We start from the raw sequence: 23,611 nt of genomic DNA, 5'->3' as shown, positions 1-23,611 counted from the left end.
GCATTTCTACCAACGTGTGGTTTGCCTGGTGGGGGTGACCCAGGCCCCATCCTTAATGTGTGAGTTGTGAGCCTCTTGGTCACTCTGTCTTTATCAGGTCATGCTTGCTATACTTTCCCATTTACAGTAACGACTGGGAACGAAAGCCACGTGGCTATCCAGAGTGAGTCCTTGGTGATGCTGGATGGGAAGTGTGGCCAGGAAAGGACAGGCAAAGCCCTGTCTGGAATCCAGGGTCAAGCATGGGTAGCATGGAACATTTGCCCTTTCCAGAGTGTAAGAGTCTGGTCTGTCTCACTGAAAGATGGTTCCATATTGGGGGCACACTGTAGTTCTCTGCTGCTGGCAAGTTAGACGTTCAGCAGTGGCAATAGCAAGACTAGCATTGGTGAGAAGGATTCCAGGCCCATGTGAAGGTCCATTTCTTCCACCATGGCCATTCTAGTTCATAGCTATACTATTCAGTTGCCAGAGAAGCTAAATATATAAGCTTCTTTATATAAATAAATAAGTGGACAGTCATGCTGTCCACTTGAGTGCTGGATTCCTCTTCTGAAGTCTGTTCTCCTAGCAGACATTCACATGTGATACAAAGGTCCTCCTTTGTCTTCCTTGAACATTTTTTTAGATGTACTGTTTTCTTAGTGGTTGCTTTAGGTATTACAATGAACATGTGTAACTGCAATAACAATCTCCTGAAAAAATACTTTACTACTTCAAGTGGAGTATAGGAACCTTATTTCCATTTAAGTCCCTTAACTCTCCCCATTTAAAAATTTATTTCCTTTACACACATCAAGCACCCCCTGGGGTGGTGTGTTATAGTTGCTGCTTCAACCACCAGACATGATTAAAAACCCATGAGAAGAAGGATAGTCTATTATATTTACCCCCTCCCTGCTTTTTTTTTTTTTTTTAACCTACTGTGTTGTTATTTCTACCTTTCTGAAGTCATTTTCTTTCTGTTTGAAGGATTTCTTTAAGGCATTCTTTAAGGGTAAGTCTACTGGGAACAGATTCTCTTAGTTTTCCTTCATCTGAGAGTGTCTTTTTTTCCCTTCATACCTGAAGGATATTTTTGTGAAGTATAGAATTTAGGGCTGACAGTTGTTTTATTTTTCAACACTTGAAAAATATGCTAAATTTAATATAGTATAAACCAATATTTCTAGGGCTAAAGTTGCTAAAGTTTAATTATATGATTGCCACCTAAATAGCCTCTTTTGATTGGAAAAAGAAAAGGGAGGGTATAATTTCACTCCTGTTATATTATTAGAAATATTTCTTTTTGACTGAGGGAAAATGCACATGAAAGCTTTTCTGTTTTTTTTTTTCTGCCTGCTTTCTAGGTAGTTGCTTCTTTCTTCTTCTTAGGAAGCATGCAGAGAGAAGAAGCATCTGTTCTGAGAGCAAGGAGGATGAAAACATAAATTAACAGTTCAATCCCAGTGAGCCGCCTTCTGTATCTGAGTCAGAGAGAAGAGAGCCAGTTACACAAAAAATCATCTGTGGGGAAGAGTAAGGAGTTTGGAATCAGCCACATCTGCCTTTGAATCCTCTCTGCCATTTACTAGGTGCATGATATTTGGTGAGTTATTTAACCTCTCTTGGTCTTAGTTCCTTGACTAAAATTGAAATAATAACACTTACTCTTTGGGTCATTGTGGGATTCAGACAGACGAGATGTATAGACCTCTAGGCTGTGATAGGTTCTCAATAAGATTCTTTCAGTTGTCTTCCTCTTTCCTCCTTTAATATTGAGGAAATTTAAGGTTAAGGAAAGCCCGCCAGAAAAGATGTTTGACTTCCTCTTGGGAAACATGGTGAACTGGCAAAGTTAATATTTCATGGGAAAGGTACTATTTGAATTATTTATTTCTTTAAAAGGTGTGATGTTAAATTATCATCTTTGAAATTTATAGAGTTACTATTATTTTAATTTCTTTGGTTATTTTAATAAAGGTAAGTGTAACTGGATTTTATCAGTATGCATCTTATCAGGAGAGAAAAATCATGAAGTAACTTGGACAGGGAAAATTTAATATAAAGAATCACTAACTCTAATAAGAGATTGGAGCAATGCTTCTTTCACTGGTGAGAAGTAAAGAGAACTCTAAAGAATACAGTATAATGGGTATAAGGAGCAGTCCTTATCCATAGGGCTGAGAAGATCACCCAAGGAAGAGCTCCCACTCATCCCCCCCCTCTCCACACTCCAGGATTGAGATCTGGAACCTACTGCAGAAGGCACAGTCCTCACTGGATGTCAGAAAAGTCACTGTGATGCTACCCTGGGGGAGTTTGCTGGAAATCTGCTCTCAGGAAGCTGCCTTTCTCTAGCGATCCAGGGAAAGTTGTTCGTGAGGAAGTATCTCACCTGAAGCAATGCTACAAAACTGCCCAAAGGTGGTGTCACTCTTCTCCTGACCACTCTGCAGGAACCTGGCTCTGGAGAAGCTGGACACACCGTAGGAACCTGGTGCTGGAAGCTGCCTGAGCTGTAGGACCTGGGCACTAGGCATGTGCTGCAGAAGTCTGTGCAGAAGTGAGCACATGAGAAGCAGGAGGCAAAACTCTTTCCCCCTGTAATGTCCCTCCAGCAATCTCTACTGACGAAGTGTGACATGGTACGGTTGACAGTGGAAAATATTTAAAGGGCCCATTTTCACAGAGCAGGGAAATAGAAAGAATTTGGACCTGAGAGGCAATAATTTATGACAGGCATATAAGGGGTAAAGAATTCATGATTGGAAATCTCTGTTAGGACTTAATAAAAGTGATTGTCTTAAACTTATACAATGTATTGGCTTAATTATTCAAACCCTGGTATCAATGTATCAGTGCCTCCTGGTGATAGCATATTGTAATTGCATTTCAAATCTTTGTGCCTGTTAGAAGCAGCTTTTATAATCGAAATTTTAGAACAGGCTATAAGATTGTAGCAAACATTACTCTACATCCATAGTTCCTAAATTACAAATTACACTTTAAAAAACTTTCTAGTTAGAGGAACTTATCCTGAATAAGAGACATTATATAAATTTGAATGTGGTTTGATTTGATCCTGAAAGATTTATTTAAGTACCAGGGTCAGGAGTTCAAATGCTAGCTAATCCAACTGCTCAGGTAATCCAGATTAAGACCCTTACAATGGGCCACTACCAAAAAGATGTCCAGGTTGGTTTCCGACTTGCAAAAGGGGTTAGATACATGGTTGTAGAGTAAGTTCCTAATTCTAGTAACTGAGTGACTGCTGAGCACGTGAAAGGGTCAGCAGGACTGATGAGTATTACTAACAGACTTTATTAAAAGAAAATACAGTGTATAATTTTTTCACTTCAATTTGTATAAAAATTTTTATGCATATTTAATTTATATTTACCTTCTCCATGATATTTGGAATTTTTGACAACACATTTCTTTTGTAAATTCTCCTCTCCTTTGTTTCACATGACCCTATTTATTTTCCTTTTCTAGGCTCTTTTCTTTTGGAGCATCATCTTAAGTGTCAGTATTCCTTAGAGTTCCATCCTTGATGCCCTGTCTCATTCTATATATTCTTTCCAAGGTAGCAGTTTAACATCACACTTAAAAATAGAGAACTTCAAGTTAGAGAAATCTTGGTTATTAGCTCTGCCACTTTCTGCTTTGTGATCTTGGGCAACTTAATATCTTCAGTCTCAATTTCTTCATCTGTAAATGAACTACCCTCTCTTACCTTTCAGAATTGTTGAGATTTTGAAATGAGAAATTATGTAAAGCCCTTACATTAGTGCTTGACTCATAGAAGATGGTGAATAAATAGTACTTATGATTATCTGTTTTGTCAATTTCAAATAATATGCTTATGATTCTACATCTTCAACTAACGCTTCTCTATTGGACCCCAAATCTCTATATGTACAAACTATTTCAGTGGTTTTAGTGCTAATTTGTGGTCTCTTGTAAGTCAGTGATGAGGATTATGTTGGTAAAAGAGGAACTGAAAAAAAATAAGGACATTTTGGGACTTCCCTGGTGGTCCAGTGGTTAAGAATCCACCTTCCACCAGTGCAGGGGATGCGGTTCTATCCCTGGTCAGGAAACTAAGATCCCACATGCCACAGGGCAGCTAAGCCCGCGCGCCACAACTACTGAGCCTGCACACTCTGGAGCCTGTGCGCCACAACTAGAGAGAAGCCTGCGCGCTGCAACCAGAGAAGCCTGTGCACCGCAACTAGAGAAGCCCATGTGCCACAACGAAGATCCCGCGTGCCGCAGCTAAGACCTGTCTCAGCCAAATAAATAAATTAATTAATTTAAAAGAAGGACTTTTCCGCGCAGTTTTAAAATGAAGTCAAGTTTACGTAATTTAATAAATTGCCTTTTATATTAAGATTCACTCAGTTTTTGGTGTTGAAATATCCTTTTATAAAAATGAGGTATTGATGTCAGTGGATAGATTTTTTAAAAAACGTATCCTGACTTAGCAAAATGAAAAATTGGCAGTCTTAAATTGGTCCCTCGTGTTTATTTGGAAATTTTGCTGGTATGTGAAATCTGGAAGCTAAGGAACCTCTGATCTTTTGGACAGTTCTGAATAAACCATAAGCTCCTCAGACTCGACACTGTGAAAAGTATATTTGTTGCTTCCTTCTTCCCCTAAACACAAAACTCATTTTTATTTTATATCATAAAGTATGTCATAACTGTCCATCCCAGTTGGTTGTCAGAATATGTGAGTTATCCTCAAACCCTCCGTGGAGCTGTTACCCTTACATTCAATTGATCACCAAATCCTTTAGACTGTCTCTTGAAATTTCTTGATTTATACCCAATGCCACTGTTGTAATTGTTTGTTGGAATTATTTTCTTTCTACCTCCAGACTCTCTTCATTTTAATTCATTTTATCCTAAGCCGCCAGAATGATCTTTTACTTCCTTGCCTAAAATCCCCCAAGGTCTTCCTATCTCCTTTGGTGTTAAACTTTCATATAGACAAAAATTCCCTCCCTTCCCATCTGCTCCTTCTCCCTCACGTGGATCCCTCACTGAGCCTGCCATAATTAGCTGCTTGCTTCTCTGTTACCTTGCTATCTTTGCACATCCAGTTCCAACTGCTGGTAAATATCCTTCTCTCCTCATCTAGAAAGTTCCACTTAGTCCTTCAAGATTCAGTGCGAGTTTCTACCATCCTAAGCCTTCCCAACCACCCCCATCTGAGTCTTGCATCTCTTTTCTCTGTCCCCAAATCTTTGTTATAGCACTCTACCACAATGGGATGCAATTTTGGGGGTACATAACTAGGTTTTATTCCCATCTGTGAGAAACTGATGGTGGTAATCACGCCTTCCACCTCAGGACTTAATAGAAACCCTGATACGTTATAGGTGCTCAGCAACTACTAGCTGCATGACTATAAGCTTAACATCATCCAGTTAATGATTCTGATAGACCATCTTTCTGTTCCTAAGAACTCTGCAGATCAAAGTGTTAAGAGAAAAATGATAGAAGGCCATAGTCATTGTATTTCTATTATAAACTCCCTACTCAGGAAATCAAGACAGATGTATAAAAACTGTGTTTAATGTGTTGGCACTTTTTTTATACTATTTATTTTCATTATTGAATTAAAGTGTGTGGATGAGGTATGAGTGGGAGATGGGCAAAGGGAATAGGATGCATATTATTTAGCATGGCTACACATTCCTAGGCTCCAGCTCTGCTCTGCAACCAGGATTTGTCTGTAAATATGAAATGTGCCCTCTCCTTTTAGGTACTTAGGTATGTCTTCTATGCTGTGTGTAGTGATAACCAGAAGTATAAATTTAAAAAAAGAGTATAAAGTAAGATCATCTCATCAAACAGCAGGGCATATCTGAGAAAATAAACTGCCTCACCCACTTGGAGAGGGCAGTTGAGCTTGATGAAATGCTTCTATTATTTAAGCCTGATCAAAAGCTTAACTTTTCTTATAATCTTGAGCATCATATATGTTCTTGATGGTATGAAAATGCTCTGATACTGTTTCAGTTAGGATGCGTAGGTCTGCAATTAATAAACACCCAACGATCATTTGAGACATCTTTCTTCTCTTATATTACAAAGAGTCTGGAGGAGGCAGGACATCTAGTTCATCAGTGCAGTGATGTCATCAAAGACCCAATTTCTTTGACCCTTTCTGTTATTAAGCACATTTAATTTTTGTCCTCCTTTATTGCATCATGGTGGCAAGATGGCTGCTGAAGTTCTAAGCATCATTATGACATACCATTATCCCAAATAAGAAGGAATCAAAAGGAGACATTAAAATCATTATTGGCAAGACTAACCCATGATTCAGTCCTTGGGGCTGGGCACACTGTCAACCCAAACACAGTGGGCTTCTGTTAGCAAGAAAGAAGGGAGAAGATGGGTAGGCAACTAACATTGTTTGCTTCCTACTCCTACCCTTTTAACTTTGTGAAATATGACAGTGTCACAAAGGCTTCACTTTGGGGTGTTACTTCTACTATGTCTGTAACCAGAGCAATCTTCTGTCTTCTCCTTTCTTTCCTCTTCCCTCCACAACTTATAACAAGTTGTACTATATATTTACTGCTATGTGTTAGGTTAAAAGACACGAACTTACCAATATTAACATATTTTTCCCATAAAAGTTGAGCGATTCCCCCAAATAATTCAGGATTAATGGAAAATGAATAACCATGGACAGTAAGTGAATAAAAGCTGCTTAAAGCCACCAGAGAATGTCTTTAAAAATGGGGAAAAAAAATGTAATTTACAATTTAAACCAGTGAAAGATTCACACTGGACATTTTCATTTGGAAAAAAAGAAAAAAATCACCTGTTAATCACATTTAATGACATTTCTAGAGATTGACAATAATGGACAAGGAAATGTCCATTTTTATTTCTTAAATTTGAGGACTCTATCCAGTCATGTACTGCAGAGAGAGACAATATATTACCTTGTGGCTTTCTTTAATAGTGTGTACTACCATTTACCTTATGCCTTCTCTCTGACCCAGTTGGAATTATCACAATGGCTGCACATATATTCAAAAAGACCTGGAACTCAATGGAGAAGAATTAATCTTCCTACAGTAGAACACTTAAAATTAAAAAAAGATGAGTGGAAAAAGTCAGCACAGAGGGGAAAGACAAGTGTCTCAAACACCCAAACATGGAGCAGATCCAGCACTTTGCAGGGGCCATAGCCAGACTTTGTAACAGGAGAGGAAGTCATCTGGAAAATGGCATTTCTCACACACCAGCTGTAAGTCAATCTCCCGGGTAATAGTATCAAGTTAAACAACCTTTGCAAGTCTCTCATTTCTATGAATGTAATAAGATTCCAGCAACAGAATCATTCTTTTGTTCAGTGGTTTCCCACCTGCTGCTCACATCCTGCTAAAGTCATCTTCTTCTCGAAAGTCTTGCCCATCAAGTTTCATATGCTTAGTCCCAAATGTCTCTTTTGTGGAAGAATTAGATTAATATTATCAGAAGTCACCCTGATGTGCAGCCATAAGAAATAAAACTGAGTCGTGATCATTAAAATGTAGGTCATTTAACAGCTGGGAAGGACAGTGTGAGAGCTCTTGAGGAAGTTAAGAAATGGGAGGAAAGAAAGAGAACTAAATAAAAATACAAAAGTGGCCAAAAAGCAATGAAGATTTTCAGAAAATAAGGGAGTAAAAAGTAACTGTGTTACACACAAGACAACAGCAAGGTGAGAAAAAAGAATTGTATTGGTTGGGAAAGTGTGGATTACAGTTCTGACTTCACTAATTATTCCTGCAATTTTGAACAAGACAATTTTTACTTTTTAAAAATAGCTTTATTAAAACATCATTTACATTTCATACCATTCACTCATTTAAAGTATACAATTTAGTGCTTTATAGTATATTCACAGAATTATACAATTGTCACAATCTAACTTGAGAACATTTCATTATCCCCAAAGAAACCTAATACCCATTAGCAGTCACTGTTTATTCACTCTGCCCCCAAACCTGGCAACCACTAAGCTACTTTCTGTCTCTATAGATTTGCCTATTCTGGACATTTCATATAAATTTCACTTAATGTAATGTTTTCAAGGTTCATCCCTGGTAGAGCATGTATCAGTACTTCATTCCTTTTTATTACCAAATAATATTCCATTATGTGGATATACCACATTTTATTCATCCATTTAGCAGTTGGTAGATATTTGAGCTTTTCCCTCTTTTTAGCTATTGTGGATAATGCTGCTATTAGAATTTGTATAAAAGCTTTTGTAAACCACTTAATCTTTCTATGACCTTATCTGTAAAGCAAAACTAAGAGTTTATGCTTTATGTTTCCACATTTGAGGAACTCTTCATTTTAGGTTTCTAATTGATTTATGACATAGGTATTGAAGAATACAACATAGATGCAACATAGATGCAGCTGATATTCCTAGTAAAACAATTAGCAATAGCATATACTACTTCCCCCTTTCAGTTGATAAATAGATGAGAGTTCTTCAAATATTTGTTAATTAACAGACCATGTTAGTGTCATGGAATGTTGCTAGTTACCATATTTCCTTTTCTCAGAACTAATGACAACATTTGATACACTGAGAAAGTTTTGCTAATTTGGTTAATTTATGAAAAAATTATATAGATATGAATACAAAGTTTATTGATTTCACATTGACCTGAAATAATCTTGGACATCATAGCTTACAAATGGATTTATTCCAATCATAACCATTTGCCATCTGTTTCCTTTCCTGAGAAGCAATAAAAGAATGTATTAATTTGTAATCAGAATGTGATGAGACACTACATCCATGAATATTAGAATCTATCAAGAGGATCCTTTTGGTATAGTACCAATTGATCAGTCATTGCTTTATGTCCCAGGAGAGTGAGCTATAGGACCTACATAAAGGCTCCTTTGCCCTCTGGTATCAGGTTGGATTTCGCCAATGGAAGTCACCAGAGATCGGAGAGCAGGAAAATGATGAGGGATATTCTTTCCTTTATTATCTTCCTCAGGCTGAGGGATTGCCACTGGATGTGTTCCTCCATCAAAGTCCACAGTTGGTGTCTACAGCTTTAGGTCTCAAAGGGTCATGGTAACCATTTGCTCCGTTATCAGACCTAGTGGAGCTACTGTTGCTGATCCCAGGGTCCCTTCACCATTTTTGCTTTCTCTTTCTTGATTCTGTCCATAATTTCATAAATGGATTGTTCATTAACTCACTTTTTTTTTTTTTGAGTGTTTCTGGTACTTGCCAAGACCTTGAAGATAAACTTCCTTTCCTACTTCCTTAGCAACTACTCTCTCTTGAGAAAAATTGTTCAGAACTTGTAAATAACACCAAAAGGTGAACAGAATGTCCTTTTATTATCATATGGGGTCATTGTTTTACAGGTCCATGCAAGGATTATCTAAGGGAATGTACTTTGTTCACCTCACAATTTATTATGACTTAGTGAAGTTACATGCATAGTTAACTTATGCATTTTGCCCTATAGTGATGTAAATATGGTCTGTCCACATTTTCTCTTCTGTAAAAAGATAACTCCAAAGGCTTCAGTTTTTTGCTTTGCAGGATATTAATCATTTTGCACTTACTGAGCAATCTTATCCTTACATTTCCATATTAAATTACTTATAAATAAATCAGCTATTCAAATCACTTTAAGCTGGTCTTAATATCTTATGAGTTACCTCTTTGTTTAGTGAGTTGAAGGCCATCTTTGATACATGTTCATTTTATATTTGCATGAGAGTCCTGATTTTATCTTTTTGAAAATTCTACTTTAGCATCTCTTTGGACTATCTCTCCTGTATTATCCCCACATCTTCAATCTGCCCTTACCTATTGGTTTTTTCCTATGTTCATTTAAAGCATATTCAAATCTCTCCTTTCATTAAAAAACAAAAAAAACCCTGGAAGTTTCCTCTGTTTGCATTTATACTTTACACTTCTTGAAACAGTTGCCTATGTACACACACATTTGTCATTTTTTCAACTCACTTCGACTTCTCTTTCTATTGACAGGATTTCTTCCTCCGATTCTAATGAAACTGCTCATATCAATGTAAATCAAGACCTCCTTATTCAGTCGAATAAACACTTTAAGTTCTGAAGTTATTCGAGTTCACCATAGCACTTGACAATGATGTCTCTTTTCTTGAAATATTCTTTTAGCTCCCATGGTGTCCTGCATTCTTGATTTTCTTCTTTCTGGTTGTAATTCTAAATCTTTTGACTGTCTTTGAGTGGTTGTGCTTCAAGGGTTCTCAGCTGAACTTTTTTTTTTTTTTCTTCTTGTTCTTCATATACTCCGACATGATCTTGTTCTCTTTCATGACTTCAATTACCATTTAGTTCCATGGCACAAGCCTAGCTTTATCTCCCAAGCACCAGATCTGCATATCCAGCTTCTGTCGAACATCTCAGATGTCCCAGTACGTCTCAGACTCCCTATAGTATCAAAAGAACAAAATGCTTTCACTCCCTCATTTGCTGCATGCTCTGTGCTTTCTACATTAGGGAGGAGTGCCACCATGACATGGTTGCTTAAGGCAGAAACAGACAATTTTCTTAAATTCTTCTTCCTCACCTCTTGTATACAATTAAACTCTAAATTGAGACAGTTCTACCTTTTAAACATTTCTCAAGTCTATTCTTATCTGTATCCTAACTCCTACTTTTTGGGTCAGGCCACAATCATTCAACTGCCTCCAAATTAGCCTTCCTGCCTCTATATTTGCCTGTTCCATGACATTTATATAAAATGCAAATCGAATCTCTCACTTTGAACCCTCAAATAGCTCCTGTTTTCTTTGGATAAGTCCAGTGTGTTTATCATGGTACATAAAACGCTTCATCCTCTGACCCTGATTTCTGCCGCAGCCTCATTTCTTGTATTCCATTCACCAACTCTTTGCTCTAGTCATAGTAGGTGGGGATAAAAGCCAAGCGGAACCCAAGCATTGAAGTACATCGAAATAGGCTTGCTCTGTGTTCTCTGCAGAATAAATAAAAATTTGCAAATTTTGGTCGATGATTTATTTGTGCTTATATAATAATAGTTTTGTGGGAGAGATAGTCTTTTGTAGGCCACTTGCTGTCCTTTATATCTTGCTGAGTGTGCTAAGATTGTAAGGCCCTAACTGCTGTTTACTGGGGCCATTTTTCAGGGCTGTTTATGCAGTTGGTAATCTTGAGAGATGAGGTGATATCTCCTTCTACACCCACACAAAGAGTAAGCTAGTTCACTCCTTTCTATAAAAGTGGTGGATTCCCCAATCTCAGCGTTTCTCAGGTGGGATGCGCATACTCTGCATGTATAGCATCCATCTGGCCCCCTCCCCATCTCCTTGTGAGATCTGGGGGCAAGAAGAACCATTGTAAATATACTGATGCTCCAGCTGTTTGCTGTGCCATGAGTAACAAAACCCTTTTTCTCTGACTCAGGAGTTTTGTCTCTTCTACAAGCATCCAGGAAAGAACAACAGACTAATTTATTAGTTTGTAAATCAAATCAAATCTTAGACCTGACCATTTTATGTTTTAAAGTAGTTCTTTTACTTCCAAGTAATTTTAAGAAATGTTGATAAAAATGCTGCTTTTTTTCTGAATAAAAAAATAAAATAATGAATGGTCCAGGTCAATATTGGCATCTGGCAGCAGTACTTGAAGGCAGTTTTAGATGGGATTCTCAATAGTGATAGGTCAGCATTTGGTATCAACTTCTATATGATCATGGGACCTAAGGCAATGTTAGGAATGTGAAGTCATGTTATTCTCAGGGGCATCTGAAGGATATTAAGTGATTCATTTTTTGTTTTCTTTTAAAAATGTTAGCACTTAAAAAAAAAAAAGCACAACATGAGAGTTGTGAGTTAAGTTTTCTTTGGGGTCAAATGAGGACGATAGCCCAGAGACAGCCATTCAGATAGCTCCGAGGAACTGCTCCAAAGAGGTGGGGGGAAGGTCAGTATGTACGTGATTTTAGTGAAGGTGGATACATGCAGTCAAGCACACATTTTGGCAGAAGGTTGCTGCTAGTCATGAGGAGCCAGATGTCTCCATTAATGATTTTAGTGCTTTTCTAGGTATGAGAAGATGCAAGAAATTGGGCTCATAAAATCTTCTCCTGAAAATATCTATCTGATGGCCTGTTCTGCCAGTTTTTCCCAGAGCACGGAGAGCCTCATTCCTGATCTTCACCTTGAACTCCTTTCAGGGTATGTTGAAGGTCAGCGACTACAGTGGCTAGTGACTTCATGCTTGTAGAACCAGATGGCAAGTGACAGTTTTTAGTTGGAAGCACCTCTAACATATTAGCACAAGCACAGGAACGTGGATCATCCAATCCTGGTTAGAGTACTTGAACGAATGGACAGACACTGACCTGAATGAGAAAGTCCCAAATCAAACTCATTCTTCCATTAATTTATTCTGAGAACAGCAAGCACCTACTAATTTCCAGGTACTATTCTGGAAAGTATGGATATAGAAATAAGTGACAAGATCCTTGAATCCTTATAGAGATTACAGCTAATGGGAGAGACTGACATGCAAGCATTTCTAATATAACGTAATAAGAATTTTGTTAGTAATAATCATATAGCCATAGTAAAGTGCCAGTGTGCATGCGTGCACGTGCCCCAAACACAAAATACCTTTATTCCACCACCCAGAAAAGAGCACTACTGTTAATAGCTTGGTAAATTTGGTAGATATCCTTATAGTCTAATATTTTACACCCCCTGAGAATATATGAATGCTATATATGTATATATACTCTCTATATGTAATTATTAAAATACATGATAAATGCTATTTATACTGTGCTATGAATTTATGAAACTTTATCTCCCAGAAACCTTTATCTATGATAGTTTATATATATAACTATATATACTAATATATATACTAGTTTATATATACTAGTTTATATCTATGTATACTTATTTATATAGCTTATAAACTAGTATACTCATTTATTTATATATATAAATCATCATATATATCAGTTTATATAGTTTACTGTATATAAACTAATATTTATTATATATTATATATTTTTATATATAGTAATATATTAGTTTATATATGTAAAGACTAGTTTATATATACTAATCATCATATATGTATTAGTATATATATACTTATTTATATAGTTTATATATACAAATATATATACTAATCATATGTATACTAGTTTATATATATGCTCATATATATAGTTTATATATATAAAAATATATATATATATATATATATATGTGTGTGTGTATATATATGCTAATCATCAGGGATACTAAATTTGAATTATATTTATTGTCCAGAGAGCCTGGAAAGAGTGCATAATTTGCCTAACAAACCTGTGTTTTCCTGAGTCTTCGTAAGAGAAAATGAGGATATTCATCTTCAGTTGTATTCACTGAGTATACACAGGGGCAAATATTTCTGTTGTGAGACTTAGATGACAAATTAAATTTATGAAGAGTCAAGTTTGCTTGCAGCAAACAGCTTAGTGTTTTACATTTTAAACTGTAAGGACCTGGCAGAATTGGAAAATTTTCATGTGTTGTGCTTGCATTTTGGAATTTCAAGGGCCTGCTCTGCATTCGATTATGATATCTACCTCATGTAAATTGGAATGTATCTTTGAATGAATGAGTATAATAGCAAGACTAAATATATTTACCCCTGAACAAAATTTCATGTATAGGAAAATCTTTCTTCTGCTTGCTGCCAGATCACTGGAATATGACTGCCAAGAGAAAAACAGCTGTTGTCCTCTTCATTAAAGTGTGACCCCAGGCAAAATAAAAAGAACTCTTAAAAATGTGACTGTGGTGAACATGGTGGTTTACCACGCCATCCCCATACACAAGCCCTTCTCCCTAGGGAACGTGGTACTGGCCTATGAGATGTAAGCACAAGCGGGCTGAGCGAGGTGTCCCAGCTGCCATGGCTTCTCTGATAAGGAGGGACAGGCACACGGGAAGGCCCCTTTGGTCTTGTTCTTTATTATTTTTCTCCAGTCGCACTCTTCTTTCCTTGACATCAGGCCTGCTGGTTCAGGAGCTATCTAGAGACCTGGAGGCCACAATGGTGAGAGGAAGGTCTTTTATTGTGGCCAGGGCCCTGGAACAAAGAGAAAAAAGTTCCTGAATCCTCAATAACGTCATTGAGCAGTCAGTGAACACCAGCTACTGCCTTGCCCTGAACTTCTTGTTCTGTGAGGAAAAAAAGAAACTGTTTAAGCTACTCTTAATCGTGGTTTCTTTACTTGCAGCTAAACTTGTTTATAACTGATAGAGTAGGAAATACGTATTTCTCTCCCCAAATGAATATTAAATTTTTATTGCAGTCTTTAAATTATGGGAAACTTCCAGCTCATAGCTTATTGTCCTTTGACTCTTTAGGAAAATTCAAAATTTGACATCACTGTTTAATCCTACTGGGGGAACACCATAGCCCAACTTTAACAGCCTATAGCAGTAATTGTTTAAAAAGCTTTTAAGAGGGAACACTTCTGTCTTTCAATTCTTGCTGCTTTCTATCTATGTTTCTATCTTTCTTTTCCCTCCATTATTTTCCCTCTGCCTCCACCTTCTTGATCTCTGTTGCTTTCATCTCTATTTCCACCTATAACCCTTTCATTGTATTCCTAACCTAGACAAAGATTATACTTATATTAACTGAATATATTTTTTCTGTTCCTATTATAATTAAAAATGGATGAGTAAAATATTTTAATTTATAGATTTATAATGTTGCCTTATTCCAAAAAGGATTTGTATTGCCATGGTTTTGTAAATTTCTTAAAAAAAAAAAAAAAACCAGCTACTTTCCTAATATCTTAGGTTGCCTCTGTGAACTTTAATTTTTTTTGAGTTAATTATTCTTGAAAGAAAAATAAATTGTCATCCCTTTTCTGAGAATGATGACTAAGATCATTATAATTTACTTTCATGAAGCAGAAGCAAAAACAAACGTATAAAAGTCTATTTCTTAAAATGTAGAGGAAACTTACCTGGACCTTGTGATTCCAAGGATCCAATGCCATCTTTAACTTGTTTGTCATTAGTTCATTCATTCAACAGATGTTTATTGAGAGACTGCTGTGTGCAAAGAACTGTGATCTCCTTTATTGCCCCCGCCCCCGCAAAGGGATAAGTGGGTAATTAAGATATAATTAACTTTTATCATCCATATCAGGATCACCAGTCCTAGAAACAAAATATATTTATCTCATGCCTGCTGAGATAAAATATATTTATCTCATGTTCTCTCCAGAACCAAAGAGAGAATGAAGAGAGAGAGCCAAAGAGTTGGAGGCATAGTTTTCTTCACAGGTCTTAGAGGTGTTGGTGTCATTTTGCTCAGTGACTTATTGAAAATATAAAATCCTTATGATTAGTTAAGGTTATCTTAGTCAGTTTCCTTGTTTTTGCAATGCAAACCCCTAGGAAATCTGCAAAAACTGTGAGAAAGCTCTGAGTTGTTTAGGATCATGGAAAACTCTATTTGGAAGAAGTACGTGGTAGCACACAAGAAAACAGAGGGCACAGTCTCTGAGGTCTTAATAAGAAAAGAGGTGATGAGGAAGTGTGTCTGTGGTCAAGATTTCCTCTGTGCAGGAGGCCTTTGCCTCCGCTCTCCCACTTTGCATAATCTCCTTATTCAAGGCTTCTAAAGCGGTATTAATGAAGACAACATATTGAGTGTTTGGGTTCCTAAGATCATTTTTTTTTATTTTATACACCATTGGTCAGGTAGTTCTAGAGTTTAATATTAAGTTCTCTGTTTCAAAATTTAAAAGATACAGAGAGACCCTAGAAAGAGTTCAAAGGAATGAATCAAAGAGAAATATAGGACTTGTGAATAAAGATTTAAGAAGAAAGGCTCTAGAAAGGAAACATCATCTATTATTGGCAATGAAAAAGAGATGAAAATTTATTTCATCAAAATGAAAGAATGATCCAACAGCACATTAAAAGGATCATACACCATGATCAAGTGGGGTTTATCCCAGGAATGCAAGGATTCTTCAATATACGCAAATCAATCAACGTGATACACCATATTAACAAATTGAAGGAGAAAAACCATATGATCATCTCAATAGATGCAGAAAAAGCTTTCGACAAAATTCAACACCCATTTATGATAAAAGCCCTGCAGAAAGTAGGCATAGAGGGAACTTTCCTCAACATAATAAAGGCCATATATGACAAACCCACAGCCAACATTGTCCTCAGTGGTGAAGAACTGAAACCATTTCCACTAAGATCAGGAACAAGACAAGGTTGCCCACTCTCACCACTGTTATTCAACATAGTTTTGGAAGTGTTAGCCACAGCAATCAGAGAAGAAAAAGAAATAAAAGGACTCCAAATCGGAAAAGAAGAAGTAAAGCTGTCACTATTTGCAGATGACATGATACTATACATAGAGAATCCTAAAGATGCTACCAGAAAACTCCTAGAGCTAATCAATGAATTTGGTAAAGTAGCAGGATACAAAATTAATGCACAGAAATCTCTTGCATTTCTATACACTAATGACAAAAAATCTGAAAGTGAAATTAAGAAAACACTCCCATTTACCATTGCAACAAAAAGAATAAAATACTTAGGAATAAACCTACCTAAGGAGACAAAAGACCTGTATGCAGAAAATTATAAGACACTGATGAAAGAAATTAAAGATGATACAAATAGATGGAGAGATATACCATGTTCCTGGATTGGAAGAATCAACATTGTGAAAATGACTCTACTACCCAAAGCAATCTACAGATTCAATGCAATCCCTATCAAACTACCACTGGCATTTTTCACAGAACTAGAACAAAAAATTTCACAATTTGTATGGAAACACAAAAGACCCCGAATAGCCAAAGCAATCTTGAGAACGAAAAATGGAGCTGGGGGAATCAGGCTCCCTGACTTCAGACTATATTACAAAGCTTCAGTAATCAAGACAGTTTGGTGCTGGCACAAAAACAGAAATATAGATCAATGGAACAGGATAGAAAGCCCAGAGATAAACCCACACACATATGGTCACCTTATCTTTGATAAAGGAGGCAAGCATATACAGTGGAGAAAAGACAGCCTCTTCAATAAGTGGTGCTGGGAAAATTGGACAGGTACATGTAAAAGTATGAAATTAGAACACTCCCTGACACCATGCACAAAAATAAACTCAAAATGGATTAAAGACCTAAGTGTAAGGGCAGACACTATCAAACTCTTAGAGGAAAACATAGGCAGAACACTCTATGACATACATCACAGCAAGATTCTTTTTGACCCAGCTCCCAGAGAAATGGAAATAAGAACACAAATAAACAAATGGGACCTAATGAAACTTAAAAGCTTTTGCACAGCAAAGGAAACCATAAACAAGACCAAAAGGCAACCATCAGAATGGGAGAAAATATTTGCAAATGAAGCAACTGACAAAGGATTAATCTCCAAGATTTACAAGCAGCTCATGCAGCTCAATAACAAAAAAACGAACAACCCAATCCAAAAATGGGCAGAAGACCTAAATAGACATTTCTCCAAAGAAGATATACAGATGGCCTACAGACACATGAAAGAATGCTCAACATCATTAATCATTAGAGAAATGCAAATCAAAACTACAATGAGGTATCATCTCACACCGGTCAGAATGGCCATCATCAAAAAATCTAGAAACAATAAATGCTGGAGAGGGTGTGGAGGAAAGGGAACACTCTTGCACTGTTGGTGGGAATGTAAATTGAATCAGCCACTATGGAGAACAGTATGGAGGTTCCTTAAAAAAACTACAAATAGAACTACCATACGACCCAGCAATCCCACTACTGGGCATATACCCTGAGAAAACCATAGGTCAAAAAGAGTCATGTACCAAAATGTTCATTGCAGCTCTATTTACAATAGCCAGGACATGGAAGCAACCTAAATGTCCATCGACAGATGAATGGATAAAGAAGATGTGGCACATATATACAATGGAATATTACTCAGCCATAAAAAGAAATGAAATGGAGGTATTTGTAATGAGGTGGATGGAGTTAGAGTCTGTCATACAGAGTGAAGTAAGTCAGAAAGAGAAAAACAAATACAGTATGCTAACACATATATACGGAATCTAAGGGAAAAAAAAAAAAAAAGGCCACGAAGAACCTAGTGGCAAGACGGGAATAAAGACACAGACCTACTAGAGAATGGACTTGAGGATATGGGGAGGGGGTGGGGTGAGATGTGACAGGGTAAGAGAGTGTCATGGACATATATACACTACCAAATGTAAAACAGATAACTAGTGGGAAGCAGCCGCATAGCACAGGGAGATCATCTCGGTGCTTTGTGACCACCTAGAGGGGTGGGATAGGGAGGGTGGGAGGGAGGGAGATGCAAGAGGGAGGAGAAATGGGAACATATTTTATATGTATAACTGATTCACTTTGTTATAAAGCAGAAGCTAACACACCATTGTAAGGCAATTATACTTCAATAAAGATGTTTAAAAAAAAAAAAAAAGAAAGAAAGAATGGCTGCTTTTCATGGGTGCTGAACATAGAATAATTACAAATATACTTTAATAACTGAGAAGCTTAATATTAAAAGAATGGATTACCAAGAAAAGGCTTACCATTTCTTGGCAATTTTATGCCTTTTGGTATGAAGCCAAAATAATTGGCCAAATTGATTTTAATTGTTAAAAAAAAAAAGGTAATTCAGTGTTAATTGATATACCCTGGTGAAATTTATAAAGGGACAGGGAGAGAAAAACATCTAACATACAAAATAAAATTGCACATACATGAACAATGTACAATCTTATGTAAAAAATTTACATGTAATGGACAATTTCACACAGAAAATTACTTAGCAATACTGAATCAAGTAGAAATAAAAGAAAATCATAGTAGACCTGTAACCTCTAAAGAAACTAGATCAGTGTTTAAAAATCTATCCCCCTTCTATATAAAAAGCCAAAATGAAAACCCAAACTGAACAAACTACAGATCTAGATCAATTAAAAGGCAAGTTATGACACATCATCAAGAAACAATTAATTCCAAAACCATAAATCCTTCCAGAAAATAAAACAAAATAAAACAAGTGACATCTTACAAATAATTTAATGAGGGTAAATTATCATGATGCCAAAATCAAATAAGGATTTTATTGATAATGGATGATTAAAAGTCATTCTTCCTTGTGAAAATAGATGCAAAATTCCTGAACAAAATATTAGCAAACCAAATCTCACAATGTGTTGAAAAAGTACATCATGAACGAATTGGCTTTTCCAAAGAATTCAAGGAAGGTTAATGTTTAAAAATACATTGCAAAGCATGATACAACCATTCATTTAGATTGTTATTTTTTTATTTTTATTTTTTATTTAAGTATAGTTGAATTACAATATTGTGTTAGTTTCAGGTATACAGCACAGTGATTCGTGGGGGTTTTTTGAAGATTATAGTCTATTTTAGATAATTACAAAATATTGGGTATAATTCCCTGTGCTATAGGGAATTGTTGCTTCTCTATTTTAAGTATAGTAGTTTTTATCTGTTAATCCTGTACTCTAATTTGTCTCTCCCCCTTCCCTTTCACCTTTGGTAATCATAAGTTTGTTTTCTGTTTGTGAGTCTTTTTTCTGTTTTGTATACAGAATGAATGGATGTTGAATTTTGTCAAATGCTTTTTCTGCATCTACTGAGATGTTTATGTGGTTTTTATCTTTCCTTGTGTTGATGTGTTGTATCACACTGATTGATTTGTGTATGTTAAATCATCCTTATGACCCTGGAATGAATCCAACTTGATCATGGTGTATGATCCTCTTTATATATTGTTGGATTTGGTTTGCTAATATTTTGTTGAGGATTTTTGCCTATTTAGACAATTATTATCAAAATTATTACCTTCCTGCTAATTTGAGAGCCCAGAGAGGGCAAAATTGTGTCTATTTTGTCCACTGTTTTATTCCCAGTTCCAGACATAAGGGCTTTTGGTAGGCACTCAGTGAAATTTTTTTTCCTATTAAATTAAATTACATGTAGTTGGATATAATAAAAATTTAGTTTCAAAGGTATTTATAGAAATCAAAATGTGTTAGATATCTTAATTCAAAGTAGAAAAGAATATTCGTTAATATTTTGAAAGGTAGAGGTAATGTCCTAAGGAACTCTTTTCAGTTCTTTTGGAGTCAGGATGGCCAAAAATATGTATCCAGTCCTCCACTCCCAGCTAATATTGGACTCTGAGCCACAGATTCTTTCTCAGAATCCTCAACACGGTCCTGGAGTTACTCAGTATCAGATAATTGGAATTGGTGCATGCAACACAACCTATTTGGTATTTCTGTTTTGTCTCAGGAAAAAAAAATCACATTTTGTACTCTATCAAAACATTTAATTATGTATTGACTGATGATACTAGCATAGAAACAACCTTAGGAAAGCCTACCTTTTAATATAGATTCAATCTCTTCGCTTTGCTCTCCCATTGTAATTACTATAGGACCTTAAGGCAATGGTTTGGGACAAATTATTTATCATTTCAGATTCAGCAAAAATTACTTTTGGTTTTTAAACTATAAAAATCTGAATGATTTGGTGAAAACTTGGATTCTAATTGCAGCTTTGTTTTGGCAAAGCTAAACCTAGATTATAAATATTAATGTGTCTAGATGATATATCTCAAGTTATTGTCCAACACTTTTAAATAAATTCCAGCTAGAAAAAGAAACACATTGCTCAATTACCTTTTTTTTTTTATTGGAGTAAAATTGCTTTACAATGTTGTGTTAGTTTCTGCTGTACAATGAAGTGAATCAGCTATATGTATACCTATATCCCCTCCCTCTGGGACCTCCCTCCCACCTTCCCCCATCCCACCCATCTAGATACAATAGAATATTCTCAATTACTTTTGAAAAGCCATATGTTAAGTGGCCAGGAGGTTCAAGGTAGTTCTAATAAATCACATAATAGAGGCAATCTTAAATTGTAGAGAATTATCTTGCATAATTAATTTGAGGTTCAGAGGCAAGATAATCAGTATCATTTTCTCTAACAATCAGACATCTTTAATTGAGTATTGCTCCTCTATCCTTAGGGGACCTTTTTCCAATTTGAGCATGAAGTTGAAAGTGTCAGTTTCAATCAGTCTTGCACCAGAGGGTACCATTTGCCCACATAAGTATCATCAAAGGGATCTGAAGATGCTTTTTCTGTGAGGGCTTAGATATTGAACTTCCATGATGAATTATGTCTTTCAGCATGCATCAGAATCTGTTTCTCTCCAAGTGAAAACTGAAATTTTTTCCAATTTTAATTTGCCTTATTGTTTACAGATATAATGCTTTTCTTATTTTAATTAAAATAATGAACAACCAAAGATTTTCATTTTTTTGTCTCATGTATGGGTGGATAAAGTATATATCTTGGCATTTGTTAAGTAGTTGATTTAAAATTTTTGTCTCATAATTAAAAGAAAAGTAATTACAACTTACTAAAGACAATGACAGCTTTAGAAATACACTGCTCTATAAAAATTAGAAAAATTATGAAACTTCCTGGAAATAATTAGAAATATTGGGCTGAAATGGCGTTTGAGTACATAAACTCATAGCAGAATAAAAATATTGCAAATCACTCAAAATGTTAGCACTGTGTTTTAGACAGTTTTTATTGACAGAGTTTAAAAAAATCAAGTGATTATATAAATTTTAATAAAAATGGTAAAGATTATTTAGTTCATCACATTATAAAAGTAAGGAGGTTTAATTACAGTTTTGTGAGGAGTTAAAATTTCAAGTAGGGATATCACAGAGAAATGGTAAAACTCAACTAAAAATATCAATGCTTCTAGGAGGAGCTAATTCTATGCCTTGGGGAGGAGAGTTTTCAAGATTAGGCTAGAAATTTTTGTTGCCAGCAGGCAAGTGTGCTTTGAAATGTTCTGATATGGTGTTGACAGGACTCAGAAGCTAGCTTAAAAAGAGTTCTCACTGGCTAATTTGTGACAATTTGAGCATTAAAAAAAGGTAATAAAAATTGCAATTGATTAAAACAGCAGAGCCTAGAAGAAGCCATTATTCATAATTATGCTTAAAAGAAAATGGGACTTTATTTTCTCTTCATATAAATGGTTCTACATTCAGATTAATTTTTGAGAGGAAAATTTCCTCATAATAATATATACATAATATATAACATAATAATAATAAAATATTGATGTATGTTTGTAGATATTATTTTTAAGGTGGGTTAGGTAATATCTGTACACAAATAATAATATGGCCACCACCATTGTTATTGGTATTTTGTGGAATCTGCTTTGTTCACCCTTCTTGTATGCTTTTCTGACCTCCGTTTATGGCTAATTTGTCCTCTTCTAGAAGTATATTTTAAGTGCTTTTATTTAGAATCTATTAATAGAAGAAACAGTTTGTTTTCCTAATGATTTACATGTTTTGCCCTCATTATCGGATGATAATTTTGTTGGACATACAATTCTAGATTGATTTTCGAATGTATTTTTTGAATACATTTTCTCAGAATTTTCTGTCTTCCATTGTAACTGCCGATTTGTTTTCAATCAAATTGTCGTACTTTAAAGATACTCTTTCATCTGTGGATGCTTTTTCTCTCTATTTTTGTTATTTTTATGAGAGCAGTAGCTTTGTGTTTTTTTGTTTACTCTTATATCATCAAAGCCCAGAATAATGTCTCACAGTAGTTGCTCAATAAATACTTCTTAAATGAATATTGTAAAGGTTTTCACCGTTTTAATATGACTTTGTCATAGAGTTCTTGTATGAGTCTAAAGAGCTTAGTATGGCACTGAGCACATAATAACTACTCAATAAATGATAGCTTCTGTGTTTATTGAGAGAAAGGGATTGTTAATCTCTGTAATAGGAGGAGAAGGAGCTATCTGTAAGTATATGTATCATAAGCTTACATTCTAGAAAGTAGGCCAAACAAAAGAACAACACACACGCACACATACACACACCATATCTTCTCATCATATTTCCAAGTTTGAATACAAACATTGATTTTGTTTCTTATTTTTTTCCCTTTGGCAGCCACAAAAAAAGTTTGAAGTAGCAAAATTTACAACAAAAACGTACAAAAAAAGTTACCTCTCCAGTTCTATTTAATGGTGCTACAAATATAAAACCAGAATTGCTTGCTTAAGAATAGAATATCATCTTTGCAAACTGAAGAGAAATGTATTCTGTAGAAAGGCCATTTTGATGAAAGTTTGTTCATGCAGTAAAAAATATTAGACCACCTTTTGAAATAAATTGTAAATGAAAATATTAAAAGTAGCAACTCTTAGGGTAAAGGTGATATTCTTGGGCCATGTCGTTATTGATATTTCTTCTTTCAATGTTTTCATAGAAGGCTCCTGTCCCATTATACCAAGACATCTAAACTTCTCTCTAAAGATCTTCAAAGAAGTGAATAGAAATTTCTCTAATGGTGTTCCAGATCCATCAGATAATTCCATTTGAGATTTCTGAGGAGATTCTATGCCAGTAATTTTCATTCTTCTAATTTTTTAGGATACGGTTTTTTAAAACTTC

At 35.6% G+C, this 23,611-nt stretch overlaps 1 protein-coding gene across 21 annotated transcripts in view; it reads left to right on the top strand.

The window, feature by feature from the left end:
- GRXCR1 (glutaredoxin and cysteine rich domain containing 1) overlaps window positions 1–23,611 on the top strand; it is a 364,232-nt gene that overhangs the window by 76,457 nt on the left and 264,164 nt on the right. For 10 of the 21 annotated variants that reach the window (XR_014244108.1, XR_014244109.1, XR_014244110.1 and 7 more), the window contains 2 exons: window positions 1,350–1,588; window positions 2,220–2,627. The exons of 7 other annotated variants lie outside the window; for them this stretch is intronic. Coding sequence is in view for 1 of the 14 variants with exons in the window: in XM_082390744.1 (XP_082246870.1) it covers window positions 1,579–1,588 (10 nt within the window). In the remaining 13 variants the exon portion in view is untranslated. The remainder of the gene's footprint in view (window positions 1–1,349; window positions 1,589–2,219; window positions 2,628–23,611) is intronic. 4 more of the 21 variants (XM_082390754.1, XM_082390751.1, XM_082390749.1 and 1 more) reach the window with 2 other exon arrangements.

The sequence above is a fragment of the Balaenoptera borealis genome, assembly GCF_965194805.1.
Source record: "Balaenoptera borealis genome assembly, chromosome: 4".
NCBI classification, from domain to species: Eukaryota; Metazoa; Chordata; class Mammalia; order Artiodactyla; family Balaenopteridae; genus Balaenoptera; species Balaenoptera borealis.
This window is presented reverse-complemented; position numbering and strand designations above follow the sequence as displayed.